Below are 26,937 nucleotides of genomic sequence, written 5' to 3' on the forward strand. Positions count from 1 at the left end.
TACAAGGGGTAAAAGGATAAAATTTATACTTGAATTTGTAGCCCAATTTCTCTCGAGTAAGCACATACCTCATATGTCTATGTAAATTGTTCGGCGGGCGCAGTAGAGGGCTCAGAAGCGAAGGAGCGACAAGGGGATTTTGGAGAGTACGTTTTTCTGAAATGGTTTTTTGGGGGCATGTTGCATTTAGGAAGCCCCTATGGTGCCAAAACAGCAAATAAAAAAAAACATGGCATACCATTTTGGAAACTAGACCCCTTGAGGAACGTAAAAAGGAATTAAGTGAGCCTTAATACCCCACAGGTGTTTCATGACTTTTGCATATGTAAAAAAAAAAAAAAAAAAAATTTCACTAAAATGTGTGTTTCCCCCCAAATTTCACATTTTTGCAAGGGTTAATAGCAGAAAATACCCCCCAAAATTTGTAACCCCATCTCTTCTGAGTATGGAGGTACCCCATAAGTTGACCTGAAGTGCATTACGGGCGAACTACAATGCTCAGAAGAGAAGGAGTCATATTTGGCTTTTTGAGAGCAAATTTTGCTCGGGGGGCATGTCACATTTAGGAAGCCCCTATGGTGCCAGGACAGCAAAAAAAAATGCCATGGCATACCATTTTGGAAACTAGACTCCTTGAGGAATGTAACAAGGGATAAAGTGAACCTTAATACCCCACAGGTGTTTCACGACTTTTGCATATGTAAAAAAAAAGATTTTTTTTTTACCCAAAATGCTTGGTTTAGCAAAAATTTTACATTTTTAAAAAAGGTAATAGCAGAAAATACCCCCCAACATTTGAAGCCCAATTTCTCCCGATTCAGAAGACACCCAATATGGGGATGAAAAGTGCTCTGCTGGCGCACTACAGGTCTCAGAAGAGAAGGAGTCACATTTGGCTTTTTGGAAGCAAATTTTGCTCTGGGGGCATGCCGCATTTAGGAAGCACCTATGGTGCCAGGACAGAAAAAAAAACCCACATGGCATACCATTTTGGAAACTAGACCCCTCGGGGAACGTAACAAGGGGTAAAGTGAACCTTAATACCCCACAGGTGTTTCACGACTTTTGCATATGTAAAAAAAAAATATTTTTTTTTACACTAAAATGCTTGTTTTCCCCCAAATTTTACATTTTTACAAGGGATAATAGCAGAAAATACCCCCCAAAATTTGTAACCCCATCTCTTCTGAGTATGGAAATACCCAATAAGTGGACGTGAAGTGCACTGGGGGCGAACTACAATGCTCAGAAGAGAAGGAGCATCATTGAGCTTTTGGAGAGAGAATTTGGCCATGTGCATTTCCAAAGCCCCCCGTGGTGCCAGAACAGTGGACCCCCACATGTGACCCCATTTTTAAAACTACACCCCTCACGGAAGGTAATAAGGGGTGCAGGGAGAATTTACACCCCACTGGCATTTGACGGATCTTTGGAACAGTGGGCTGTGCAAATTAAAAATTTTATTTTTCATTTTCACAGACCCCTGTTTCAAAGATCTGTCAGACACCTGTGGGGCGTAAATGCTCACTGTACCCCTTGTTACATTCCGTGAGGGGTGTAGTTTCCAAAATGGGGTCACATGTGGGTATTTATTGTTTTGCACTTATGTCAGAACCGCTGTAAAATCAGCCACCCCTGTGCAAATCACCAATTTAGACCTCAAATTTAAATGGTGCACTCTCCCTTCTGGGCCTTGTGCGCCCGCAGAGCACTTTGCGCCCACATATGGGGTATCTCCGTCCTCAGGAGAAATTGCGTTACAAATTTTGGAGGCTTTTTTTCTTTTACCGCTTGTGAAATTTTAAAGTATGGGGCAACACCAGTATGTCAGTGTACAAAAAATTTTTTTTTTTACACTAACATGCTGGTGTAGACCCCAACTTTACCTTTTCATAAGGGGTAAAAGGAGAAAAAGCCCCCCAAAATTTGTTAGGCAATTTCTCCCGAGTACTGCGATACCCCATATGTGGCCCTAAACTGTTGCCTTGAAATACGACAGGGCTCCAAAGTGAGAGCGCCATGCGCATTTGAGGCCTAAATTAGGGATTTGCATAGGGGTGGACATAGGGGTATTTTACACCAGTGATTCTCAAACAGGGTGCCTCCAGCTGTTGCTAAACTCCCAGCATGCTTGAACAGTCAATGGCTGTCCGGAAAAGCTGGGAGTTTTTGTTTTGCAACAGCTGGAGGCTCCGTTTTGGAAACACTGCTGTAGGATACGTTTTTCATTTTTATTGGGGGGGAAGGGGTGGTGGGGGGGGCAGTGTACGTGTGTATATGTAGTGTTTTACTCTTTATTTTATGTTAGTGTAATGTAGTGTTTTTAGGTTACATTCACACTGACGGCGGATTACACTGAGTCTCCCGCTAGGAGTTTGAGCTGCGGCTGCTGCAGCTCAAACCTGAAGCAGGGAACTCACTGTAATCCGCCGCCAGTGTGAATGTAACCTGTACATTCACATGGGAGGGGGCAAAACTACAACTCCCAGCATGCACTGACAGAACGTGCATGCTGGGAGTTGTAGTTTTGCAACAGCTGGAGGCACACTGGTTGGAAAATACTGAGTTAGGTAATAGAACCTATTACCTAACTCGGTATTTCCCAACCAGTGTGCCTCCAGCTGTTACAGAACTACAACTCTCAGCATGTACTGATTGCCAAAGGGAATGCTGGGAGATGTAGTTATGCAACAGCTGGAGGCACGCAAGTACAACTCCCAGCATGCCGAGACAGCCATTTGCTGTTCCTGAATGCTGGGAGTTGTAGTTTTGCAAGATTTAGAGGGGTTCAGGCTGGAGATCACTGACAGTGGTCTCTAAACTGTGGCCCTCCAGATGTTGCAAAACTACAAATCTCAGCATGCTAAGACAGCAAACTGCTGTCTGAGCATGCTGGGAGTTGTAGTTTTGTAATATCTGGAGGGCTACAGTTTAGAGACCACTGTCAGTGATCTCTAGCCTGAACCCCTCTAAATCTTGCAAAACTACAACTCCCAGCATGCCAACACAGCAAACAGCTGTCAAGGCATGCTGGGAGTTGTAGTTTTGCAACATCTGGAGGGCGACAGTTTAGAGACCACTCTCTAAACTGTCGCCCTGCAGATGTTGCTAGGCAACAGACTCCTGGACACGCGGCGTCATACTTACCTCCACCGCCGAGATGATCAAAGCCGCCGCCGTCATCTGGAGCTCCGCCGCCGGGTAAGTGACCACCGCTGACGCTACTACACGGTTCCCCCCGCTGTGCCCGGACACCGATGGGCGGGCATAGCGCGGGGAACCGAACTTTAACCCCCCCGCCCCCAGTCTGCTATTGGTCGGCCGCTCCGCCGATCAATAGCAGGGATAGGAGGGGTGGCAACCCTTCCACCTCACTCCTATCTCTTCAAGGGGGGTCGAGGGTGTCTTGGACACCCCCGATCCCCCTTATTTTATCGCGGAGCCGCCGTTGATGGGCAGGGGGAGAGCGCTCCCCCTGCAAACACCATAGATGCCGTGATCAGACTGATCACGGCATCTATCACCATAGATGCCGTGATCAGACTGATCACGGCATCTATGGGGTTAATGCTGCCGGGACCGGCGCGATCGCGGCCCCGGCAGCTGCGGTGGGACTCCGGCTGTGATTGACAGCTGAGTCCCACCCGCGATCTCCTGCGCTGCCCGCGGCAGAGCAGGAGATCGCTTGGACGTATGCATACGTCCATTTGCGCGAACGTGTAATTCGCCTGGACGTATGCATACGTCCAATAGCGGGAAGGGGTTAAGGGGTTCAGGACCCAGCCAATTTTCACTGTAGGACCCAGCCATTTTTTGCACATCTGACCACTGTCACTTTAACCCTTTAATGACGCAGTACGTATATTTACGTCCTGCGCCAGCTCCCGCGATATGAAGCGGGGTCGCGCTGCGACCCCGCATCACATCGCGTCGGTTCCGGTGCTCATCAACGGCCGGGACCCGCGGCTAATACCACACATTGCCGATCGTGGCAATGTGCGGTATTAACCCTTTAGAAGTGGCGGTCAAAGCTGACCGCCGCTGCGAAAGTGAAAGTATCCCGGCTAGTCAGTCGGGCTGTTCGGGACCACCGCGGTGAAATCGCAGCGTCCCGAACAGCTTGCAGGACACCGGAAGGGCCCTTACCTGCCTCCTCGGTGTCCGATCGACGAATGACTGCTCCGTGCCTGAGATCCAGGCAGGAGCAGTCAAGCGCCGATAACGCTGATCACAGGCGTGTTAATACACGCCAGTGATCAGCATGTGAGATCAGTGTGTGCAGTGTTATAGGTCCCTATGGGATAACAATGATCAGTATAAGAGATCAGTGTGTGCAGTGTTATAGGTCCCTATGGGAGCTATAACACTGCAAAAAAAAAGTGTTAATAAAGGTCATTTAACCCCTTCCCTAATAAAAGTTTGAATCACCCCCCCTTTCCCATAAAAAAAAATAAAACAGTGTAAATAAAAATAAACATATGTGGTATTGCTGCGTGCGTAAATGTCCGAACTATAAAAATATATAATTAATTAAACCGCACGGTCAATGGCGTACGCGCAAAAAAATTCCAAAGTCCAAAAAAGCGTATTTTGGTCACTTTTTATACCATTCAAAAATGAATAAAAAGTGATCAAAAAGTCTGATCAAAACAAAAATCGTACCAATAAAAACTTCAGATCACGGCACAAAAAGTCCTCATACCGCCCTGTACGTGGAAAAATAAAAAAGTTATAGGGGTCAGAAGAGAACATTTTTAAACGTATACATTTTCCTGCATGTAGTTATGATTTTTTCCAGAAGTGGGACAAAATCAAACCTATACAAGTAGGGGATCATTTTAACCGTATGGACCTACAGAATAATGATAAGGTGTCATTTTTACCGAAATATGCACTGCGTAGAAACGGAAGCCCCCAAAAGTTACAAAATGGCGTTTTTTCTTCGATTTTGTTGCACAATGATTTTTTTTTCCGTTTCGTCGTGAATTATTGGGTAAAATGACTGATGTCACTGCAAAGTAGAATTGGCGACGCAAAAAATAAGCCATAATATGGATTTATAGGTGGAAAATTGAAAGGGTTATGATTTTTAAAAGGTAAGAAGGAAAAAACGAAAGTGCAAAAACGGAAAAACCCACAGTCCTTAAGGGGTTAAACATTAATAACTCTGGGATGCTTTTATCTTTCATTCTGATTCTGAGATTGTTTTTTCGTGACATATTCTACTTTATGTTAGTGGTAAAATTTTGTCGATACTTGCATAATTTCTTGGTGAAAAATTCCAAAATTTGATAAAAAAAATAGAAAATTTAGCATTTTTTAAACTTTGAAGCTTTCTGCTTATAAGGAAAATTAATATTCCAAATAAATTATATATTGATTCACATATACAATATGTCCACTTTATATTTCCATCATAAAGTTGAGATGTTTTTAATTTTGGAAGACATCAGAGGCTTCAAAGTTCAGCAGCAATTTTCCAATTTTTCACAAAATTTTCAAAATCGAAATTTTTCAGGGACCAGTTCTGTTTTGAAGTGGATTTGAAGGGCCTTCATATTAGAAATACATAACAAATGACCCAATTATAAAAACTACACCCCCCAAAGTATTCAAAATGACATTCAAAAGGCTTGTTAACCCTTTAGGTGTTTCACAGGAATAGCAGCAAATTGAAGGAGAAAATTCTAAATCTTCATTTTTTACACTGTCATGTTCTTGTAGACCCAGTTATTGAATTTTTACAAGGGGTAAAAGTAGAGAAATCTTCCTAAAATGTGTAGCCCAATTTCTCTCGAGTAAGAAAATACCTCATATGTGTATGTCAAGTGTTCAGCGGGCACAGTAGAGGGCTCAGAAGGGAAGGAGCAACAGAGGGATTTTGGAGAGTGAGTTTTTCTGAAATGGTTTTTGGGGGGCATGTCACTTTTAGGAAGCCCCTATGATGCCAGAACAGCAAAAAAAAAACAACAACACATGGCGTACTATTTTGGAAACTACACCCCCCAAGGCACGTAACAAGGGGTCCAGTGAGCCTTAACACCCCACAGGTGTTTGACGACTTTTCGTTAAAGTTGGATGTGTAAATTATTTTATTTTATTTTTATCACGAAAATGCTGGTTTCCCCTCAAATTTAAACATTTTACAAGAAATAATAGGACAAAATGTCCCCCAAAATTTGTAACTCCATCACTTCTGAGTATGGAAATACCCCATGTGTGGACGTCAAGTGCTCTGCTGGCGCACTACAATGCTCAGAAGAGAGGGAGTCACATTTGGCTTTTGAAAAGCAAATTTAGCTGAAATGGGTTTTGGGGGGCATGTCACATTTAAGAAGCCCCTATGGTGCCAGAACAGCAAAAAAAAAAAAAAAAAACATGGCATACTATTTTGGAAACTACACCCTTCAAGGCACGTAACAAGGCACGTCCAGTGAGCCTTAACACCCCACAGGTGTTTCACGACTTTTTGTTAAAGTTGAATGTGTAAATGATTTTATTTTTTTTTTTACTAAAATGCTAGTTTTCCCTCAATTATTATTATTTTTTTACAAGGGATAATAGGACAAAATGCCCCCCAAAATTTGTAACCCCCTCTCTTCTGAGTATTGAAATACCCCATGTGTGGACGTCAAGTGCTCTACTGGAGCACTACAATACTCAGAAGAGGAGCACCATTGAGCTTTTAGAAAAAAAAATTGGAATGGAAGTCAGGGGTCATGTGCATTTACAAAGTCCCCCATGGTGCCAGAACAGTGGACCCCACCACATGTGACACTATTTTGGAAACTACAGTAACCCCCCGACATGCGATGGCCCCGACATATGATAAAATCGACATACGATGGCCTCTCAGAGGCCATCGCATGTCGATGTCAGCATCGACATACGATGCTTTTATATGTCGGGGCCATCGCATTAACTGCTATCCGACAGCGCAAAATGCCTAAGCTGCTGTCGGATAGCAGTTTAAGCTTCCCGGGCAGGTTCGCCTACCTATTCCCGCTGCTCCGGGTCCACTTCGCGATCCTGCGGCGTCTTCTGCATCTTCTCCGGGGTCCGGGCCTCGCTTTCCGGCGTCGTTATTACATCACTAAGCACGCCGTGCCGGTGCAGCAGCGTAATAACGTCACCAGAAATCGAGGCCCGGACCCTGCAGAAGATGCGGAAGAAGCCGGAGGATCGCAAAGATGACACCGGAGCAGCGAGACAGCATAGGGAGCCCCTGGGACAGCATCGGGAGCCCCTGGGACAGCATTGGGAGCGGTGAGGACCTGGTCCAGAGCGGCGGGGACAGGTGAGTATAACTTCCTATACTTTACATTGCACGGATCCCTCAACATACGATGGATTCGACAAACGATGGGTCGTTTGGAACGAATTACCATCGTATGTTGAGGGACCACTGTACACCCCTCACAGAATTTAATAAGGGGTGCAGTGAGTATTTACACCCCACTGGCGTTTGACAGATCTTTGGAACAGTGGGCTGTGCAAATGAAAAATAACATTTTTCATTTTCACGGACCGCTGTTCCAAAAATCTGTCAGACACCTGTGGGGCGTAAATGCTCACTGTACCCCTTGTTACATTCTGTGAGGGGTGTAGTTTCCAAAATGGGGTCACATGCGGGGGGGGGGGGGGTCCATTGTTCTTGCACTATTGGGGCTTTGTAAGCAGAGCACTTACTCAGAAGAAATGGGGTTACAAATTTTGGGGGGCTTTTTTCTTATTTTCCATTGTGAAAATGAAAAATTTAGGGTAACACCAGCATTTTTGTGAAAAATTTTCTTTTTTTTCATTTTTCCATCCAGCTTTGAAGAATTTTCATTAAACACCTGTGGGGTGTTAAGGCTCACTATACCCCTTGTTACGTTCCGTGAGGGGTGTAGTTTCCAAAATGGGGTCACATGTGGGTATTTCTTTTTTTGCGTTTATGTCAGAACCGCTGTAAAATCAGCCACCCCTGTGCAAATCACCAATTTGGCCTCAAATGTACATAGTGCGCTCTCACTCCTGGGCTTTGTTGTGCGTCCGCAGAGCATTTTCACCAACATATGGGGTATTTCCTTACTCAGGAGAAATTGCGTTACAAATTTTGGGGGTCTTTTTTTCCTTTTAACGCTTGTGTAATTATTTTTTTTTTTTACACTAACAGGCTGGTGTAGCCCCCAACTTTTCCTTTTCATAAGGGGTAAAAGGAGAAAAAGCCCCCCAAAATTTGTAGTGCAATTTCTCCCGAATACGGAGATACCCCAAATGTGGCCCTAAACTGTTTTCTTGAAATATGACAGGACTCCGAAGTGAGAGAGCGCCATGCGCATTTGAGGACTAAATAAGGGATTGCATAGGGGTGGACATAGGGGTATTCTACGCCAGTGATTCCCAAACAGGGTGCCTCCAGCTGTTGCTAAACTCCCAGCATGCCTGGACAGTCAGTGGCTGTCCGGAAATTCTGGGAGTTGGTGTTTTGCAACAGCTGGAGGCTCCGTTTTGGAAACACTGCCGTACAAGACGTTTTTCATTTTTATTGGGGGGGGGGGGGGGGGGGGACAGTGTAAGGGGGTGTATATGTAGTGTTTTACCATTTATTATGTGGTAGTGTAGTGTTTTTAGGGTACATTCACACTGGCGGAGGTTTACAGTGAGCTTCCCGCTAGGAGTTTGCGCTGCGGCGAAAAATTTGCCGCACCTCAAACTTCAAGCAGTAAACTTACTGTAAACCTGCCCGTGTGAATGTACCCTGTACATTCACATGGGGGCAAACCTCCAGCTGTTTCAAAACTACAACTCCCAGCATGTAATGACAGACCGTGCATGCTGGAAGTTGTAGTTTAGCAACAGCTGGAGGTACACTGGATGGAAAAACTTCAGTTAGGTTCTGTTACCTAACTCAGTATTTTCCAACCAGTGTGCCTCCAGCTGTTGCAAAACTACAACTCCCAGCATTTACTGATCGCCGAAGGGCATGCTGGGAGATGTAGTTATGCAACAGCTGGAGAAGCGCAACTACAACTCCCAGCATGCCGAGACAGCTGTTTGGGCATGCTGGGATTTGCAGTTTTGGAACATCTGGAGGGCTACTGTTTAGAGTCCACTGCACAGTGATCTCCAAACTGTGACCCTCCAGATGTTGCAAAACTTCAAATCCCAGCATGCACAGACAACAAACTGCTGTGTGGGCATGCTAGGAGTTGTAGTTTTGCAAGATCTAGAGGGCTACAGTTTGGAGATCACTGTGCAGATTTCTCTAAATTGTAGACCTCCAGCTGTTGCAAAACTACAACTCCCAGCATGCCCAAACAGCTGTCTGGGCATGCTGGTAGTTGTAGTTTTGCAACATGTGGAGGGCTATAGTTTAGAGACCACTGTATAGTGGTCTCAAACTGTAGCCCTCCAGATGTTGCTAGGCAACACACCGGCTTCCGTAGGATCCAGGGAGCCTGCCGCACGACATCACCGTCGCCCGCAGCCTCCGCAGGTCGGTAAGTGATCTTCGGCGCCAGCCCCTGTCGGTTTCCCCGTCCTGCCCCGCCTATTGTGGGTGGGCAGAACGGGGAAACCGAAAGTAACCCCCCCCCATCTGCTATTGGTCATCGCGTCTATACGACCAATAGGAGGGGCGGCAGCCCTGCCACCTCACTCCTATGCCTTCAGGGGGATCGTGGGTGTCTTGGACAACCGCAATCCCCTTATATTCCGGGTCACCATAGACCTGTAATGACCCGGAATTGAGCAAATCGCAAGTCTGAATTCCCCCCTGCGCGCGCGCACGGCGGGGACTGGAACTCTCCATGACGTACGCGTACATCATGGGTCCTTAAGGGGTTAAAGGGGTATTCCAGGAAAAACTTTTTTTTATATATCAACTGGCTCCAGAAAGTTTAACAGATTTATAAATTACTTCTATTAAAAAATCTTAATCCTTCCAATAATTATCAGCTGCTGAAGTTGACTTGTTCTTTTCTGTCTGGCCATAGTGCTCTCTGTTGACATCTCTGCTTGTCTCGGGAACTGCACAGAGTAGAAGAGGTTTGTTATGGGGATTTGCTTCTACTTTGGACAGTTCCCGAGACAGGTGCCATCAGAGAGCACTTAGGCTGGGTTCCCATTACGTTTTCCCCCATACGGGAGCACATACGGCAGGGTGGAGCTCCCGTATGTAATTCATTTCAATGAGCCGACCGCAGTGAAACGTAGACGGACCACATTAAAATAGATGATCGGATCGCCCGCAGCGCTGCTGCGGCGATCCGATCATCTGTAATGGCGGACGGAGGTCTCCTCACCTGTCTCCGTCCGTTTCCCGGTGTCTCCTGCTCTGGTCTGAGATCGAGCAGACCAGAGCAGAAGATGACCGATAATGCTGATCAGTGCTGTTTCCTATACATAGCACTGAACAGTATTAGCAATCAAATGATTTCTATAGATAGTCCCCTATGGGGACATAAAAAGTGAAAAAAAAAAAAAAAAAGTTGAAAAATGTTTAAAAAAAAAACCCTCCCCCAATAAAAATGAAAATTGTCAGTTTTTCCCATTTTACCCCCAAAAAGCGTAATTAAAAAAAAATAAACATATTTGGTATCACCGCGTGCGTAAATGTCCGAACTATCAAAATATAATATTAATGATCCCGTACAATGAATGGCGTAAATGTAAAAAAAAATCCAAAAATGATGCTTTTTTGTCACATTTTATTCCCCCAAAAAATATTAAAAAATTATCTAAAAGTTTTATATATGCAAATTCGGTATCAATAAAAAGTACAGATGACAGCGCAAAATATGAGCCCTCATACCGCTCTATATACGGAAAAATGAAAAAGTTATAGGCGGTCAAAATAGGACGATTTTAGATTACTGATTCTGTAAAAAAATTTTAGATTTTTTTTAAGCGGTACAAAAATATAAAAGTATCTAGCCATGGGGATCATTTTAATTGTATTGACCCACAGAATAAACATTAACAACATGTCATTTTTACCGTAAAGTGTATAGTGTAAAAACGAAACCCTCCAAAATTGTGGTTTTCATTTAAATTTCCTCCCTAAAAAAATATTTGTTGGGGTTTGCCGTACATTTTATGGTAAAATGAGAGGTTTCATTACAAAGTACAATTGGTCATGCAAAAAACAAGCCCTTATATGGGTCCGTAGATGGAAATATAAGAGTTATGGATTTTAGAAGGCGAGGAGGAAAAAACGAAAACGCAAAAATAAAATTGGCCTGTTCCTTAAGGTGAAAATGGGCTTGGTCCTTAAGGGGTTAATGATGACACTTTTTGTATTGTTTATACTTATGCTTCCACAAACCACCCTGATATCTTTAAGCTGTCTTACACTGTTATTTATTATACTCCTTTGTGGTGACTTTCATCTAGTTTTCAGTGGTCGCCGGGATCGTTCTAATACCGCTCCATTTAGGAGATCTGAAACAAAATACATTGGCCCTCATTTACTAAAGGCTTCCTGACTGTGTTTATCGGTTTGTGCGCCTAAATTTCTGTCACAGCAACCGTGTGACCAAATGTACGGCCAAAATTTACACTGCAAAATGAGTTACAATCAAGGTCAGATGTGAAATTGTTGCAAACTTCTGAGTGCGTCTCTTGATTGCTTAAAATTTTTCAACTTTAGTCTTCAATACGAGTGCATTTATGTAAGATTTATAAAAATATAAAAAAAATGTTGTGGAAGCTGACTACTGCCTGGAGCAGACTTATCCTGTCATCTATTTTTAGTTTAGACCCATAGGGGGACATGTATCAAATATTTTTTTCTCTGGACAGGTTTTGATAAATCTCCCCCTATGTTTTACATCAAAATCAATGGATTCAGTGTGGGTGTGCTGCGGTATACATTGGGTTGGGTCGGGAGACTGACATTATGGGGTAAATGCCAAAGGATTTACCACAGAGGTGTGGGTGCTGCTTTGCTGAATTATGTACTTTCTATAAGAAGGCTCCAGAACAGCATCCAAGACAATGTCACAGTGTATGATCAGCAAAAAGGATGCGATGTACACTCCAGGAGTATCCAATAAGGCCCATTCACTTTAATAGACCATACATAGTATATAGTGGATGTAGTCTGGCGGGGGGGGGGGGGGGGGGGGGAATCTGTCTTTTCTGCGGCCCGAGGCAAACTAAAGAAAGGCCATAATATAATATATATATATATAGCTATATATGTGTGTGCTGTGAGCTATAGTTTTTACTGGTACCAATTTTGTGTAGTTTTGACTTTTGGATCACTTTTTATAAATTTTTGTCTGAGATGTGATGTGACCAAAAATCAGCAACTTTGGTGTTTGGAATGTTTTGTTTTTTTTCCCCCTGCTTTTAAAATTTTAAGCTTTACTGTCTTAAAAAACATGTTGCTCAGACTTGTCAAAATTTGTTGATCACACAGAAGTCTATGCAGAACGCAATGCTGCCCGCTTCCTTGGCTTATATCTCAAGATCACAGTCGATTTTTGGAGTGAGACCTGGTGCGATCAACAACTTTTAAGGTAGGCTCACACGTAGCGTAAATGCTGCGTATTTGTGAGTATTCTGTGAGTCTATGGGAGTAATAATAAAACTCATATACTTTGCACCGTTTACGTTATGTGTGACTCTACCCTTCACGTGCCTTGGCAACATGTTAAAAGTTGTTTTTAATGTAAGTAACGCTTCAGTAATTTGGAGAATTCCACATGCGGCAATGCCAAATACCTCAGTTTTTTTTGGGGGGGGGGGGGAAATGGAAAAAGTGGGGTGATTTGAATTTTTATTGTGGGTGGGAAGTATTTTTTTTTATATTAAGCCATCATTTGATTGCTTATATAAATCAGAGTAATGCAAATGCATTACATTGTTCTTTTAGATCGGTGCTCTAATCAATAGCCGAGTCACAGCAGACACTGGGCTTTCCTGACTACTGATCAGCACCCAAAGATTACATTGTGGGGGTGCCGATCAAACAAAGACCAATAAAAACCAAGGATGCCACCAATATTTTTTAAATGCTACAATCGCAGCATTAAATGAATAGCATTGGAGTGATCTCTGGGTCATTACTCTCTGGTGTCAGCTGCATATAGCAGCTGGCATCCGCCGGGTATATCGTGGGCCAAGCTCCTGGGATGTGTCGCCCTGACAGCAGGTGGCACCACCTGAGGCTACTTATTCAAGTGGCCTCATGGCAGAAGTACCACTGAGAAACTATGGTCAGTCGATTTCCCAATACTATACTTTTAACCTCTTCAGGACGCCAGGCGTATGCATACACCCTGCATCCCGAGTCCTTAAGGACGTAGAGCGTATGCATACGCCTGTGGGAATTCCGGTCCCCGCCGCTAGCTAGTTGGGGACCGGACCAGGATGCCTGCTGAAATCATTCAGCAGGCATCCCGGCACATCGCCCAGGAGGGTCCTGAGACCCCCCATGTCGGCGATCGCAGAAAATCGCATGTCAATTCAGACATGCGATTTTCTGCTATTCCGGGCTGATCGGGTCTCTGATGACCCGATCACCCGGAAAATAGGGATGATCGGAGCAGTCAGTGACAGCCCCGAGCAGCCTGAGGGCTAGGAGCGAGGTCGTAATGCTGCGATCTCCTCCTATCCCCTGCCATTGGTCAGAACTGATTCTGACCAATGGCAGAGCAGGACAGTGGGCTGCCATGGCAACCCCCGTTCTGCCCACCCCTGGATGTCAAGGGGAACATGGGGAGAAGATGGAGGCCGGTACCTGGAGGAGAATATGCCTGGGAACCGCTGATCATCGCTGGAGATTGCTGGATCCTGGCTCAGGTAGGCAAACTACGGTGGGGGGGGGGGGGGGGGGGATGAAAGTGAAAGTAAAGTGATCTTTACTGTGGCAACCACTAGGAAGGCCAAACTGCAACTCCCAGCATGCCCAGACAGCCAAAGGCTGTCTGGGCATGCTGAGAGTTGTAGTATTGCAACATCTGGAGGGTCACAGTTTGGAGAGTTTTGGTGCCCAAACGGTAGCCCTCCAGATGTTGCCAAACTACAACTCTCAGCATGCCTAGACTGCCCCCACATTAGGTTGGCAGTATTGTTCTCCCACATTAGGTTGGCTGTATAGTTCCCCCACATTAGGTTGGCTGTATAGTTCCCCCACATTAGGTTGGCAGTATTGTTCTCCCACATTAGGTTGGCAGTATTTTTCTCCCACATTAGGTTGGCAGTATGTTCCCCCACATTAGGTTGGCAGTATTGTTCTCCCACATTAGGTTGGCTATATAGTTCCCCCACATTAGGTTGGCAGTATTGTTCTCCCACATTAGGTTGGCAGTATAGTTCCCCCACATTAGGTTGCCAGTATGTTCCCCCACATTAGGTTGGCAGTACAGTTACCCCCAATTATTTTACCAGTATAATTCCCCCCACATTAGGTTGGCTGTATAGTTCCCCCACATTAAGGTGGCAGTATTGTTTCCCCAAGTTAGGTTGGCAGTATAGTTCCCCCCACATTAGGTTGGCAGTATAGTCCCCCACATTAGGTGCAGTATAGTTCCCCCACAGACATACAGCATCCAACCATCTACAGTGTATGGCTGGAGGCTGTATGTCTGTGTACTGCCCACTTCAGTGTTCTGTCCACCGGTCCAGGGTCACAATCTACTGCTATGGCCTATAGGCCATAATAGTAGGTCCCGGGACCAGTGGTTGGAGCATCGAAGCAGACGTGCCGCTGGTAACTTACCATGCTGGCCAGCGTGTGTCCTCCTGCTTGATGCTCCGCTCCTCCGTTCCTATGGGTGCACGCATGGGACGTCAGTGACCTCCCGGCGGCCAGTGCGTTTTTAAAGTTAACGGGGGCATCCTTGTGTCCCGAAAAGATCAGGACAAGGGCCCCATAGCAGCCGTCTGGATTCACCAATGCAATCTGATTAGTTGCTGTTATGGATAACTTCTCCACTTTTCCCGCATTAGAAAGGCGCCAGAGTAGCGCTAACCCCTATGACACTGAAGCAGAGACCACAATACATACGTGAGATAATCAGAATCCTTTATTATAACAGACAGTGTGAGCATCTACAGGAGGAATGATACGGTGTATGCAGGGAGAGGGTTGCGACGCTCTGCGACTACAGCATATCGCAACTGGTCAAGTCCAAAGCCCTGGAATACCACAAATACCTGCGCTTCACACCAGTGCATTATCTAGATCGGTCGCTAACTCTACGCGGGCAGTGTCAGCAGCCGCCACTACGATATGGTCCAATAAATAAATACGACATTAAAATCTCAGAATCGCCAACTCTACAGCAGTGATCCTGTATACAGGAAACGGAGCAGGAACGGGACACCGCACGGTGCTGGATCGGGAGGATTCATCATTGGGAATGTGAGCTGTAACACTTCTAAACATCATTTCACGGTATAAAGCTGTAGAGCAAAGTGCCTCCAGCTGTTGCAAAACTACAACGCCCAGCATGCCCAGACAGCCAACGGCTGTCTGGGCATGCTGGGAGTTGTAGTTTTGCAACAGCTGGAGGACCACAGTTTGAAGACCACTGATTTAAATCAACCGTCAATTTAGACTTTTCCAGGGACTTTGAATACTCCGAAAACGACCGCCAATTAATCGGATTTGGTGAATCTTCGCTCATCTCTATTTGTTACAAGTAAAAGTAAAGAAGTTCTGCAGCAGCACAAATTGATTGAAAAGCATTAGGAAGTCATGGCAGATTTTTTTTTTTTTTGGTACTATAAACAGCACCAGACTTTTTTACTTTAAATAGGGCTGCGTTGCAATACCAAACACAACCAATGGACAGGGGTGGCGCTGTTGTTTTTTTTCCCCTATTGCAAGCAAACCCCTGTGACATGGTGTCTAGAAGTGAAGCTGCGAGTTGTGCTTTTCCCTGAATTGCCTCTCCATAGTCATGTGCCGATCCCGCAAACTACTATAAACCTGCAGGGCAGTAAATAAGCTGTGCATGATGGGAGCAGGAATACGACTATTGTGAGGGTGACCATACGGGAGACCACACTCCAAAATTATTTAAAAGACAAAACAAATAACAATTCAATGTAACATGATTGGAAATTAAAAAAAAAATACAAATGAAAAATTACAAAATAAAAATTACAGTAAAAAAGGTTTAAACAACCGAGAAAGAGGATAAGTGGTAAACACGAATCATAAGCAGCGCCCCCAAGAGGGGAAACAGGGAAGAAATACCTGATGCCACCACCAGGTGGCGACAGATATTCGCCTGCTGCACCAAGGTGGTGACTTAGGGGATAGGAAAGGGGGGAGGGATAACCTATGGTTGGGGAGCTCAGTGCATTCAGTATGGATAATGAACACTCAGAAAACAACTAGGTTGCCTCCAGCTGCAGCAAAACTACAACTCCCAGCATGCCCAGAGTGGTAGTTTTGCAACAGCCAGAGGCAACCTGGTTGGGAAAACAAAAATGTACTTACTGAAATTTTCATTTCCTGGAATCCATAGGCAGCACAATAACAAATGGAAACTTGTGCTGCCTACGGACTCCAGGAAATTAAAATTTTGGCAAGTAAAATTTTTGTTTTCCGAACCAGGGTGTCTTCAGATGTTGCGAAACTACAACTCTGGGCATGCTGGGTGTTTTGCAGCAGCTGGAGGCACCCTAGTTGGGAAAATACTGTGTTCTAGAAGCTTCCGTCGCTTTAATCCTTTAACTTCTTCTTTTTGGCCCGCTCTGCGTTGTCCAGGGCGGCCATGTTGCAGGAGGCAGTCACCAGGTGCAGGAGGCTGATGAGGGATTTTACTAGAGAGACCGGGCAGCAGAGCCAGATGACGAGGCGGAAGAGTCCGACAGCCCCGAGGGGTCCCAAGATGACTGTGAAGGGAGGGGAGAAGACTTTAGAATAAAACAGTGTTTTCCAGCCAGGGTGCTTGCAAAACTACAACTCCAAGCATGACCAGAGCTGTAGTTTTGCAACAGCCGGAGGCACCCTGATTGGGAAAAGAGAAATTTACTTACGGAAATTTTAATTTCCTGGAGTCCGTAGGCAGCACAATAACAAATGGAAACTTGTGCTGCCTACGGACTCCAGGAAATTAAAATTTCAGAGAGGAGAAGGCGGAAGAGTCCGAAAGCCCCGAGGGGTCCTAAGATGACGTGTGAAGGGAGGGGAGAAGACATTAGAATAGAACAGTGTTTTCCAGCCAGGGTGCTTGCAAAACTACAACTCCCAGCATGCCCGGACAGCCTTCGGCTGTCCGGGCATGCTGGGAGCTGTAGTTTTGCAAACACCCTGGTTGGGCAATACTGGAAAACTGAATTGCCCCAAATGTATCGCCCAATTTATATTGAAAAAACTGCAAACAGCGCCTACCTGCTGGTCCCTCTGTGAAGTGCAGGAGGTATAACATGCAGTAGAAGAGCTCGTTCCCGGCGCACATGAAGAATAGGACCGGCTGCAATAAGGAAAGTTTTTAATTTAGGAACAGACATGACGCCCTTGACACCCCTTCATTGATACAATACCCAATATACTCACCCGGGAGGTGTAATACAGCCGCAGTACAGGGTTACCCGACAGGTCGATGGTCTTGTGGCTGTCGCTGCCCTTCAGGGTTGAGCTGAGCAGAATGAGAAAGACTCATAAGACCCTTTGAGTGCCAACCATTAGGGTATGTTCACACTGAGGAACTGGAGAGTAATTCTCGCTTAAAAATTCTGCCGCGGAATTTCAGTTTTTTTTTCTTCGCACTGATTTTCTGCGTGGAATATAGGAGGAAACTGGGTGTTTTTGCTGGACTACAACCACCAATTAGATTTTCCTTTTTTGTTCGCGTGGAATTTTCGCGTCCGGAGGGGGGAAATATTAACATTCCGGTCTATGGGAATTTAGACCCAGATTCCGCATAAAGAAAGAACATGTTCATTCTTCATGCAGAACAGAATTCAATTCAAATCAATGGGGTTTGGCGCTGCTGAATGAATTGGAAAGGAATCGGCGAGCGGAATTACTCGAGTAAATTACTCTCCAATTCCTTAGTGTGAACAGTGTCAACATACTGTGACTAAGGTCAGATGTAATGTCCCTTACTTCACTGCAGGGGGCACCAAAAGCATCAGGGAAACCTCCTCCCACACATTATCACAAGAGGTGTCCCGCACCCACCGCCATATAGTGTGAACAGTACCGGTACCTGTGGAGATGCAGCCAGTGGCTGGCGATGTCCAGGCTCATGCTCAGCTGGAATAGCAGAGTGTATGACGGGTACAGCAGGGACAGGTTGACCAGGAGACACATGGTGGCGCAGCGGTCGGTCAGCATGTCCAGCATGGCTCCAAACTTGGTGCCTGGGGGAAAAGGAGCAGGTCAGATGTAAGATGTCTCCTCTATGATCACTGCCGGGCCCCGATCTCCCCAGTAACACCCCTCATGGCCGCACCTTGGTCAAGAGCTCGAGCTGCGTGTCCATCAAAGGCGTCCAGGAGACCACTGAGCAGATAGAAGGTGGACGCCACCAGGGGGGAGGTTGGCATGAAATAGAAAGCGACGAAGGCAAAGAGTATCCGGGCATAACCTGAAAGAGAGAAATCATAGTCACTGACCGGGGAGGAGGAGATCATCTACCATCACTAATAGAGAGGAAAACAGGTCCACGACCCAAGAAATGGTTAATATGTCTATAGAGAATGTATACAGACCGGAGCTGTACTCACTATTCTGCTGGTGAGGTCACTGTGTACATACATTACTTATCCTGTACTGATCCTGAGTTATATCCTGTATTATACTCCAGAGCTGTACTCACTATTCTGCTGGTGAGATCACTGTGTACATACATTACATTACTTATCCTGTACTGATCCTGAGTTATATCCTGTATTATACTCCAGAGCTGTACTCACTATTCTGCTGGTGAGGTCACTGTGTACATACATTACATTACTTATCCTGTACTGATCCTGAGTTATATCCTGTATTATACCCCAGAGCTGTACTCACTATTCTGCTGATGAGGTCACTGTGTACATACATTACTTATCCTGTACTGATCCTGAGTTATATCCTGTATTATACCCCAGAGCTGTACTCACTATTCTGCTGGTGAGATCACTGTGTACATACATTACATTACTTATCCTGTACTGATCCTGAGTTATATCCTGTATTATACTCCAGAGCTGTACTCACTATTCTGCTGGTGAGATCACTGTTTACATACATTACATTACTTATCCTGTACTGATCCTGAGTTATATCCTGTATTATACTCCAGAGCTGTACTCACTATTCTGCTGGTGAGGTCACTGTGTACATACATTACATTACTTATCCTGTACTGATCCTGAGTTATATATCAGACAGGAGGCTCATATCTTGCATTAAACCTTTCTTTTTAATGCCCGTAGCAGAAAATTACAGAGAATTTACTTCATAACATTAGAAAAATTTATTAAAACTACAACTCCCAGCAGCCCCTGGAATCCCCTCCCCTGGGGCGGAGACCCTATATAAGGGGCTGGCTGGATCTCCTCTTCCTCTTTCTTTCTGCTCATGGCAGCTAGTTAAGTATAACAATTTTTATCTTCATTGTTTTTCATATAGAGATTTCCATTATTGTTCCTTCATTGTACCAGGTTACTGGTGTGTGGGGACCCTTTCATGTGTCCCTATTTCTCCAGTTGTCCTGGTTTTGTTTTTCCAACTCATTCTATATATATCTCTATATACTCTACATATTTATATATACTGTCCTATATTTTCTATTAATTGTATTTCAGTGTTATTATTATTTTCCTTTTCTATCTCTACATTCCCCCTTTGTGTTTTCACTGTTCCCGGTTCTGTTACTCCGGGTCCTCTCTCCTGTCAGGCGCCATTTTACCCTACTTTCGCGGCGTCTTCTTCGGCTTATTTTCGCCGCTCTTGTCCTTTTCGCGGGCTCTGCAACATTCGGGGGGCGTGTCCGAGTGACGCGTCCCTTGCGACGCGCCTCCGCTGAGTCCGCGCGTCCTATCACAGAAGTTCTAGCCGTAGTCTCGCGAGACAACGGCTGTGAGCTCTGCTTGCTGGGATCCTCCTCCTCTCACCTTCGCCAGTGTTGTGCGAGCGGTGAGAGGAGCGCCAGCATTTAGGTATAGATCCCATTGAGTTATATAAGATAGTTTATTGCTAGACTATTGCTGTCAGTTAGGCTACTTGTAGCTTCCCCTTATTCACACTGACATTTATAAGATGGCTGGAGATAATTCTACTCCATTTTCTACCCATGTTAATGAGGCTATTGATATTGAAGCCTCTCAAATAATGTCCGCTTCCCAGATTCAGGACTTGATTACTAAGTCCATTCAAGCAGCTCTGGCTGCTAATGTATGTTCTGACCCCTCTTTGCCCTCTACCTCTACTGAGCCAGTTAAGGGTAAAGTGACACAAAAACGTAAACATGTGAATGTACACTACGACTCCCCGGCAGGGGAAGTTTATAATGTGCCCCAGGCAGGACCCGAACCGGCCTGCCGCACCCCGCATCTCAGTGACCTCCCTCGACCCTTGGGTCCCAAGGAGAATATTAAAAAAGGGCTGAAGTCCGCCAGGCGTATAAAACCGGACTCATACAACACGTCCAACGACGAGTCATCCGGCGAGTCGGACACGGCTCAAGCCACGGACTCTGACTCTGATAATGAAGATGCGGGGTTTCAGGCTGATTGTCATGATGCCGAACCTGAAGTGTCCAGTGAGGCGATTTTAGACGCTCAGGGACAACCACTCTTCAACCCTGATGAGATCATACATCCTCGCTCAGGTGACTGGGCGCCGCTACCACACGTAGCTCAGTACATAGAACATTGGACTAGACGGTCACTAGACCGCACAAATAGGAACAAACTCAGGGCGGAATGCCCTAGGCCCTATGTGGCCAAGAAGGTGGCGGTCACCCCAGAGATAGACCCGGTCCTCCTTAAGTACCTGACCCGGGCTGGCAAATATTCCAAGAAGGGCATTGAACGGTCCTTCAAATTAATACAGGATCGCATACTAGATCTGCTTGGACCGCTCACAAAAAGATTCTTAATTTATCTGAACAAGCAGCCTCAGCTGACCAACCGATAGACTTGTCACAACTTAGAGGTTGGGCCCAGCGTGCGATATGCATGCTAGGCAGCGCAAACACGGCGTGCTCTACCGAACGTCGCCGTTCGATTTTAATGAAGCTGGAACCCCAGCTCAGTCATTTAGCGGAGAATGAGCCCGGACCCTCCGCGGAAGGTCTCCTCTTCGGAGAGGAACTCATTAAGAACATTAATAAGGTGGTCAGCCTATTTTCCAGTCTAGATAAGGCGCAGACCTCACTAAAGAAAACAGGCCAAACTACCAAGGTTTTTGGCAAGGCCGCTCAACCCCCTATAGGCCCTATGTTAGAGCTGCGCACCGACAGTTTGCTCCCGCTCATCAACAGTACACCATGCCGGTGGCCCAGCCGGCTCCTTTCTTTCCCCCTCGAGGACGCCCCTGGAGAGGACGTGGAGGCCGCAGATATCCTAGGTCTCGTCCACCGACCGGTGAGTACACACACAATTTCCATTCCACACACAACGGTGGGGGGCAGACTGATGTATTTTACCCACGTCTGGTCCATGATTACGGCAGACGTGTGGATCCTCAATACGGTAGCAGGATACCAGATAGAGTTCCAATCTCTCCCCGTACTGAATTCTATACCTCCACCCATTCAGTTTTCCGCTCAAAACATAGCACTCATAGACAACGAGCTCCGAGAGCTCCTATCCAAACAGGCGGTGATAGAGGTAAACCCCTTGTCCCCCGGTTTTGTAAGCAACCTCTTCTTGGTAAAGAAGAAGGATGGCGGTTATCGCCCGGTGATAAATCTAAGAGATTTAAACCAACACGTGATATATCGGCACTTCAAGATGGAGGGTATCCATCTGTTACGCGACCTTCTCTGGCCAGGAGACTGGTTGGTGAAGATCGACTTAAAGGACGCATATCTTACCGTTCCTATTCACCACTCGTCCCAACCGTTTCTTCGGTTTCTATGGAGGGACCGAATGTGGCAGTTCACCTGCCTGCCATTCGGATTATCATCAGCCCCTTGGTTTTTCACCAAGTTACTGAAACCGGTGGTAGCCGCGCTCCGGAGCAGGGGGGTACGGCTTATCATCTACCTGGACGATCTGTTGATCATGGCACGTTCCAGAACGCAGGCCCTGTTACAAAACAATGGGCGGTTTCTCTGATGGAGGACTTAGGATTCCTCATCAACCACAAGAAATCTGTGCTGACTCCCTCACAAGAACTAGAATTCCTAGGTTTCCTAGTGGATACCAAACGTGCCGTTCTGATGCTACCAACCTCCAAATTAGCTCTGATTCGGAAGGAAATCAGAACGACTTTGCACAGGGGTCGAGTGTCCCTGAGGATGATTGCACGCATAGTCGGCCTATTATCAGCCTCGATTCAAGCCATCTTCCCGGCCCCACTTCATTATCGGGCCCTTCAACGACTCAAGAACCTTCACATACGCCAGGGTCTCCGATATGCAGACGAAGTTGCCCTTTGCCCGGAGGCAGTGGAGGAATTACACTGGTGGCTGCGCCATGCCGTCGAATGGAACGGCAAGACTATATTCAATTCCTGCCCGGACATCATAATAGAGTCCGATGCGAGCCGTCAAGGCTGGGGGGCTTGTTGCGGGCACAATACCACAGGAGGGAGATGGTCCGTAGAGGAGTCTCTCCTCCACATCAATGCCCTGGAACTTTTGGCAGTGTTCTGTGCTATCAAGAGTTTTATCCCTCACAATACCAATTGTTGCGTTCTTTTACGCATGGACAATGTGGCTGCGGTTCGATATGTCAACCGCCTTGGGGGACGAGGTCCAGGGTACTGGCAGACATCGCATCCGAATTCTGGCACTTCTGCTTGTCCCGGGACATCATTCCTATTGCGGAATATCTTCCTGGTGTGTCCAACACAGTGGCAGACTGGAATTCTCGTTATTTGAGGGATTCCAGCGATTGGACATTAGACCGTTCTATTTTTCGGGCTTTGTGGAATCTTTGGGGTCCCTTACACACGGACCTCTTCGCATCTCGCCTCAATCGACAATTGCCTCGCTTTTACAGCTGGAGACCGGACCCGGAAGCATCCGCAGTGGACGCATTCCGCCAGATCTGGTCACGGGGTACACACTATGCGTTCCCCCCATTCAATACGATCTCCAGATTCCTTCTCCAAGTACTGAATCAGAAGGCGACGGTGGTGTTGATCACCCCCTGGTGGCCGACACAACCGTGGTTTCCCCTTCTCCTAGGGATGACAAATCGACTTTCCTCGACTGATTCCCCAGTCGCCTCACCTTCTCATGAACCCTATCATGGGTCCTCATCCGTTGATTTTGGAGGGCAACCTTCCACTCCTTGCGTGGTTGGTTTCGGGATCCCGGACAACGGTGGTGACCTTTCACAGTCGGCTAGAGACCTCCTTGCCTTGGCCTGGGCCCCAGGGACTAGATCGGCATATCGATCGGCCTGGGCTTTGTGGGTTCGTTGGAGTGATCAACGGCAAGTTGATGCCATTCAAGCACCTGTTTCAGTGATAGTGAACTACCTTGCGGACTCTTTTGAGTCTGGGAAATCGTATAGTTCACTCAACGTGTACAGATCCGCCATATCGGCATACCATTGCCCGGTGGACGCATTGCCAGTTGGCAAACATCCTTTGGTATGTAGGCTCTTAAGGGGAGTAAAATATAAGCGTCCTCCCCGTCCTAGATACCAGTCTACTTGGGATGTCTCCCGGGTGTTAGATCTCTTTTCCTCCTGGGCGGATAATGATGCTCTCTCCTTAAAATTTTTATCCTTCAAAACTACTACCTTTTTATGTTTAGTGTCTATTAAACGGGTGTCGGATGCTAAAGCGTTGGATATCTCCAGGCGACAGTTTTCGCCGGAAGGAGTACGCTTTTCTGTGGTTCGCAGAACTAAGACAGGACTTCACTCCGTCTTCTATCCCTTTTTTCCGGATCACCCGCGCCTGTGCGTAGTACGCTGTCTACAAACATATGAGGTGCGGACCACGCCTCTGCGATCCGAATCTCACAATCAATTATTGTTATCGTATGTCAAGCCTCATCTTCCAGTATCCTCGGCTACCTTGGCCAGGTGGGTCAGATCAGTCATGGAAATGGCTGGGATTGACATTTCTCTCTTTGGTGCCCACTCTTCTAGAGGAGCTATGGCCACCAAAGTGATTACTTCAGGAGGTTCGCTTTCGGACCTTTTGTTGGCCGCCGATTGGTCGTCCGAGACGACTTTTCGGCAGTTTTATTTTAGGCCACAAGAACACGTTTCTGTATCTGTACTTTGACATGTCTGTTCTTCTGTCTTTAGCTTTAAAATTGCAAGATATGAGCCTCCTGTCTGATATATAAAATCGAGATTTTCCTAGCTAACGTGACGGAAAATATAAGTTATATGAAGACAGGAGGCGAGTATCTTCCCTCCCGACCCACCCTGTCATGGTGTTCCTTTCTCGTTTCAGGATATTGAAGAACGGGACTTCCTTCTACACAGAAGAATCTGAGGAGACCCTGAGTTACAGTGGTTATGCTTTTCTGTTCCAGTTCGAACACAGTTCACGGAGGCCCAGTTGGCCCTGACGACCAGGTTCCAGTTGAAACACAGTTGCTGGCGGTCCAGTTAGCCCTGTCGTCTAGTTCGGGAGATGGAATTCGTTTGCCGTCGGAGTGTATCCGGGGTATCAAGATGTCGTGCGCTGTTCCGAAGTTCGCAAGAAAGAAAGAGGAAGAGGAGATCCAGCCAGCCCCTTATATAGGGTCTCCACCCCAGGGGAGGGGATTCCAAGGGCTGCTGGGAGTTGTAGTTTTAATAACATTTTCTAATGTTATGAAGTAAATTCTCTGTAATTTTCTGCTATGGGCATTAAAAAGAAAGGTTTAATGCAAGATACTCGCCTCCTGTCTTCATATAACTTATATTTTCCGTCACGTTAGCTAGGAAAATCTCGATTTATATCCTGTATTATACCCCAGAGCTGTACTCACTATTCTGCTGGTGAGGTCACTGTATACATACATTACATTACGTATCCTGTACTGATCCTGAGTTATATCCTGTATTATACTCCAGAGCTGTACTCACTATTCTGCTGGTGAGGTCACTGTGTATATACATTACATTACTTATCCTGTACTGATCCTGAGTTATATCCTGTATTATACTCCAGAGCTGTACTCACTATTCTGCTGGTGAGGTCACTGTGTACATACATTACATTACTTATCCTGTACTGATCCTGAGTTATATCCTGTATTATACTCCAGAGCTGTACTCACTATTCTGCTGGTGAGGTCACTGTGTACATACATTACATTACTTATCCTGTACTGATCCTGAGTTATATCCTGTATTATACTCCAGAGCTGTACTCACTATTCTGCTGGTGAGGTCACTGTATACATACATAACTTATTTCGTACTGATCCTTGATCAGATGATGGCTCCACTGTGGTCATTTAGGGACGGACATGGTCAGTAACAATGCTCAGGCTGCCTGTATACTGTGCATGTTGCATAAATAAATTGCTGAGATTTCATAAGCATCTGAGTGCCGGGACCTTTCTTTATTTGGATCATTGTTATATTTGGTCCTCGGGCACCAACTACCTATTTGCCGACCTTCCTTGGACTTTCATTAGTAACAATACTCAGGCTGTGGGGTTGATACCAGGATCAATTGGTACTAAGTACTAAAATATTGTTTACCCCAAATCCTGACCCTGTCATCTGATGTCACAGCTGGAATGGAGACTCCTCAGACCAGACAAGGTTCTTCCAGTCTCCATTGTGCAGTTTTGGTTCCTGTGTGAATTGACGCCTCAGTTTCCTGTTCTTAGCTGACAGGAGGGGCCCCCGGTGTGGTCTTCTGCTGCTGTAGCCCATCTGCTTCAAGGCTGGACGTATTGTGTAGTCAGAGATGGTATTGTGCAGACCTTGGTTGTCTTGGAGTTACATGTCATCTCGAACCAGTCTGCCCATTCTTTTCTGACATAAACAAGGCATTTTCCTCCACACAACTGCCGCTCACTGGATATATTCTCTTTCTTATTATGATGATTGGTTTAAACTTCTTGACCACGTCTACATGCCTAAATGCAATGAGCTGCTGCCATGTGATTGGCTGATTAGCTATTTGCGTTAACGAGCAATTGAACAGGTGTACCTAATAAAGTGCCCATTTTACTCTTTATTCCAGTGTTTCCCAACTAGTGTGCCCCCAGCTGTTGCCTTCGGCTGTCTGGGCATGCTGGGAGTTGTAGTTTTGCAACAGCTGGAGGCTCACTGGTTGGGAAACACTATATTTGAAATTAACATTGTGAATTCCTCAACAGTTACATTGTATCCGTCAGCTCTGACGTCACTTACCGATCAGGTTGGGCACAAACAGGAATATATTCTCCTCCGCCATCTTGCTCGGTGACGTCACCGGCCGGACTCTGGCTCCCTGGCAACGAGCGCTGGAGGATAGAGCGTCTCCTGCGGGATGAGCGAGCTGGAAGCAGGAGAAGAGCGTCTCCTAGTGCGGCTCAAAAATAAATCACTACCGTGATAGAGGCTGCGGCGACACCTGCTGGAGATGAGAGTGTACTGCACGCAGAAGATCGTCTCCTAGTGCGGCTCATAAGGAATGACTACCGTGATACAGGCTGCAGCGACATCTGCTGGAGGTTACAGTGTACTCTACGAAGAAGAACGTCTTGGACTCATAAGTAATCACTGCTGTGTGAGTGATTGCAGCGACACTCGCTGGAGATTTGAGTGTACTGCATGCGGTAGAAGACCGTCCCTAGTGCTGCTCATAAGTAATCACTGCTGTGATAGAGGCCACAGCGACACCTGCTGGAGATTAGAGCGTACTGCACGCAGGAG

General features: G+C 46.0%; 1 protein-coding gene across 1 annotated transcript; it reads right to left on the reverse strand.

The window, feature by feature from the left end:
* Positions 1 to 16,513: 16,513 nt before the first annotated feature.
* Positions 16,514 to 26,588, reverse strand: CDIPT (CDP-diacylglycerol--inositol 3-phosphatidyltransferase). The gene is made up of 6 exons (XM_056536566.1): positions 26,434 to 26,588; positions 18,408 to 18,542; positions 18,162 to 18,315; positions 17,507 to 17,588; positions 17,342 to 17,423; positions 16,514 to 16,842 (listed from the first exon to the last, which is right to left on the reverse strand). Exons 1-6 carry the CDS (start codon positions 26,474 to 26,476, stop codon positions 16,670 to 16,672), a joined length of 669 nt encoding a protein of 222 aa, XP_056392541.1. The 5' UTR covers positions 26,477 to 26,588; the 3' UTR covers positions 16,514 to 16,669.
* Between the last annotated feature and the right edge of the window lie 349 nt (positions 26,589 to 26,937).

The sequence above is a fragment of the Hyla sarda genome, chromosome 8 (genome assembly GCF_029499605.1).
Source record: "Hyla sarda isolate aHylSar1 chromosome 8, aHylSar1.hap1, whole genome shotgun sequence".
NCBI classification, from domain to species: domain Eukaryota; kingdom Metazoa; phylum Chordata; class Amphibia; order Anura; family Hylidae; genus Hyla; species Hyla sarda.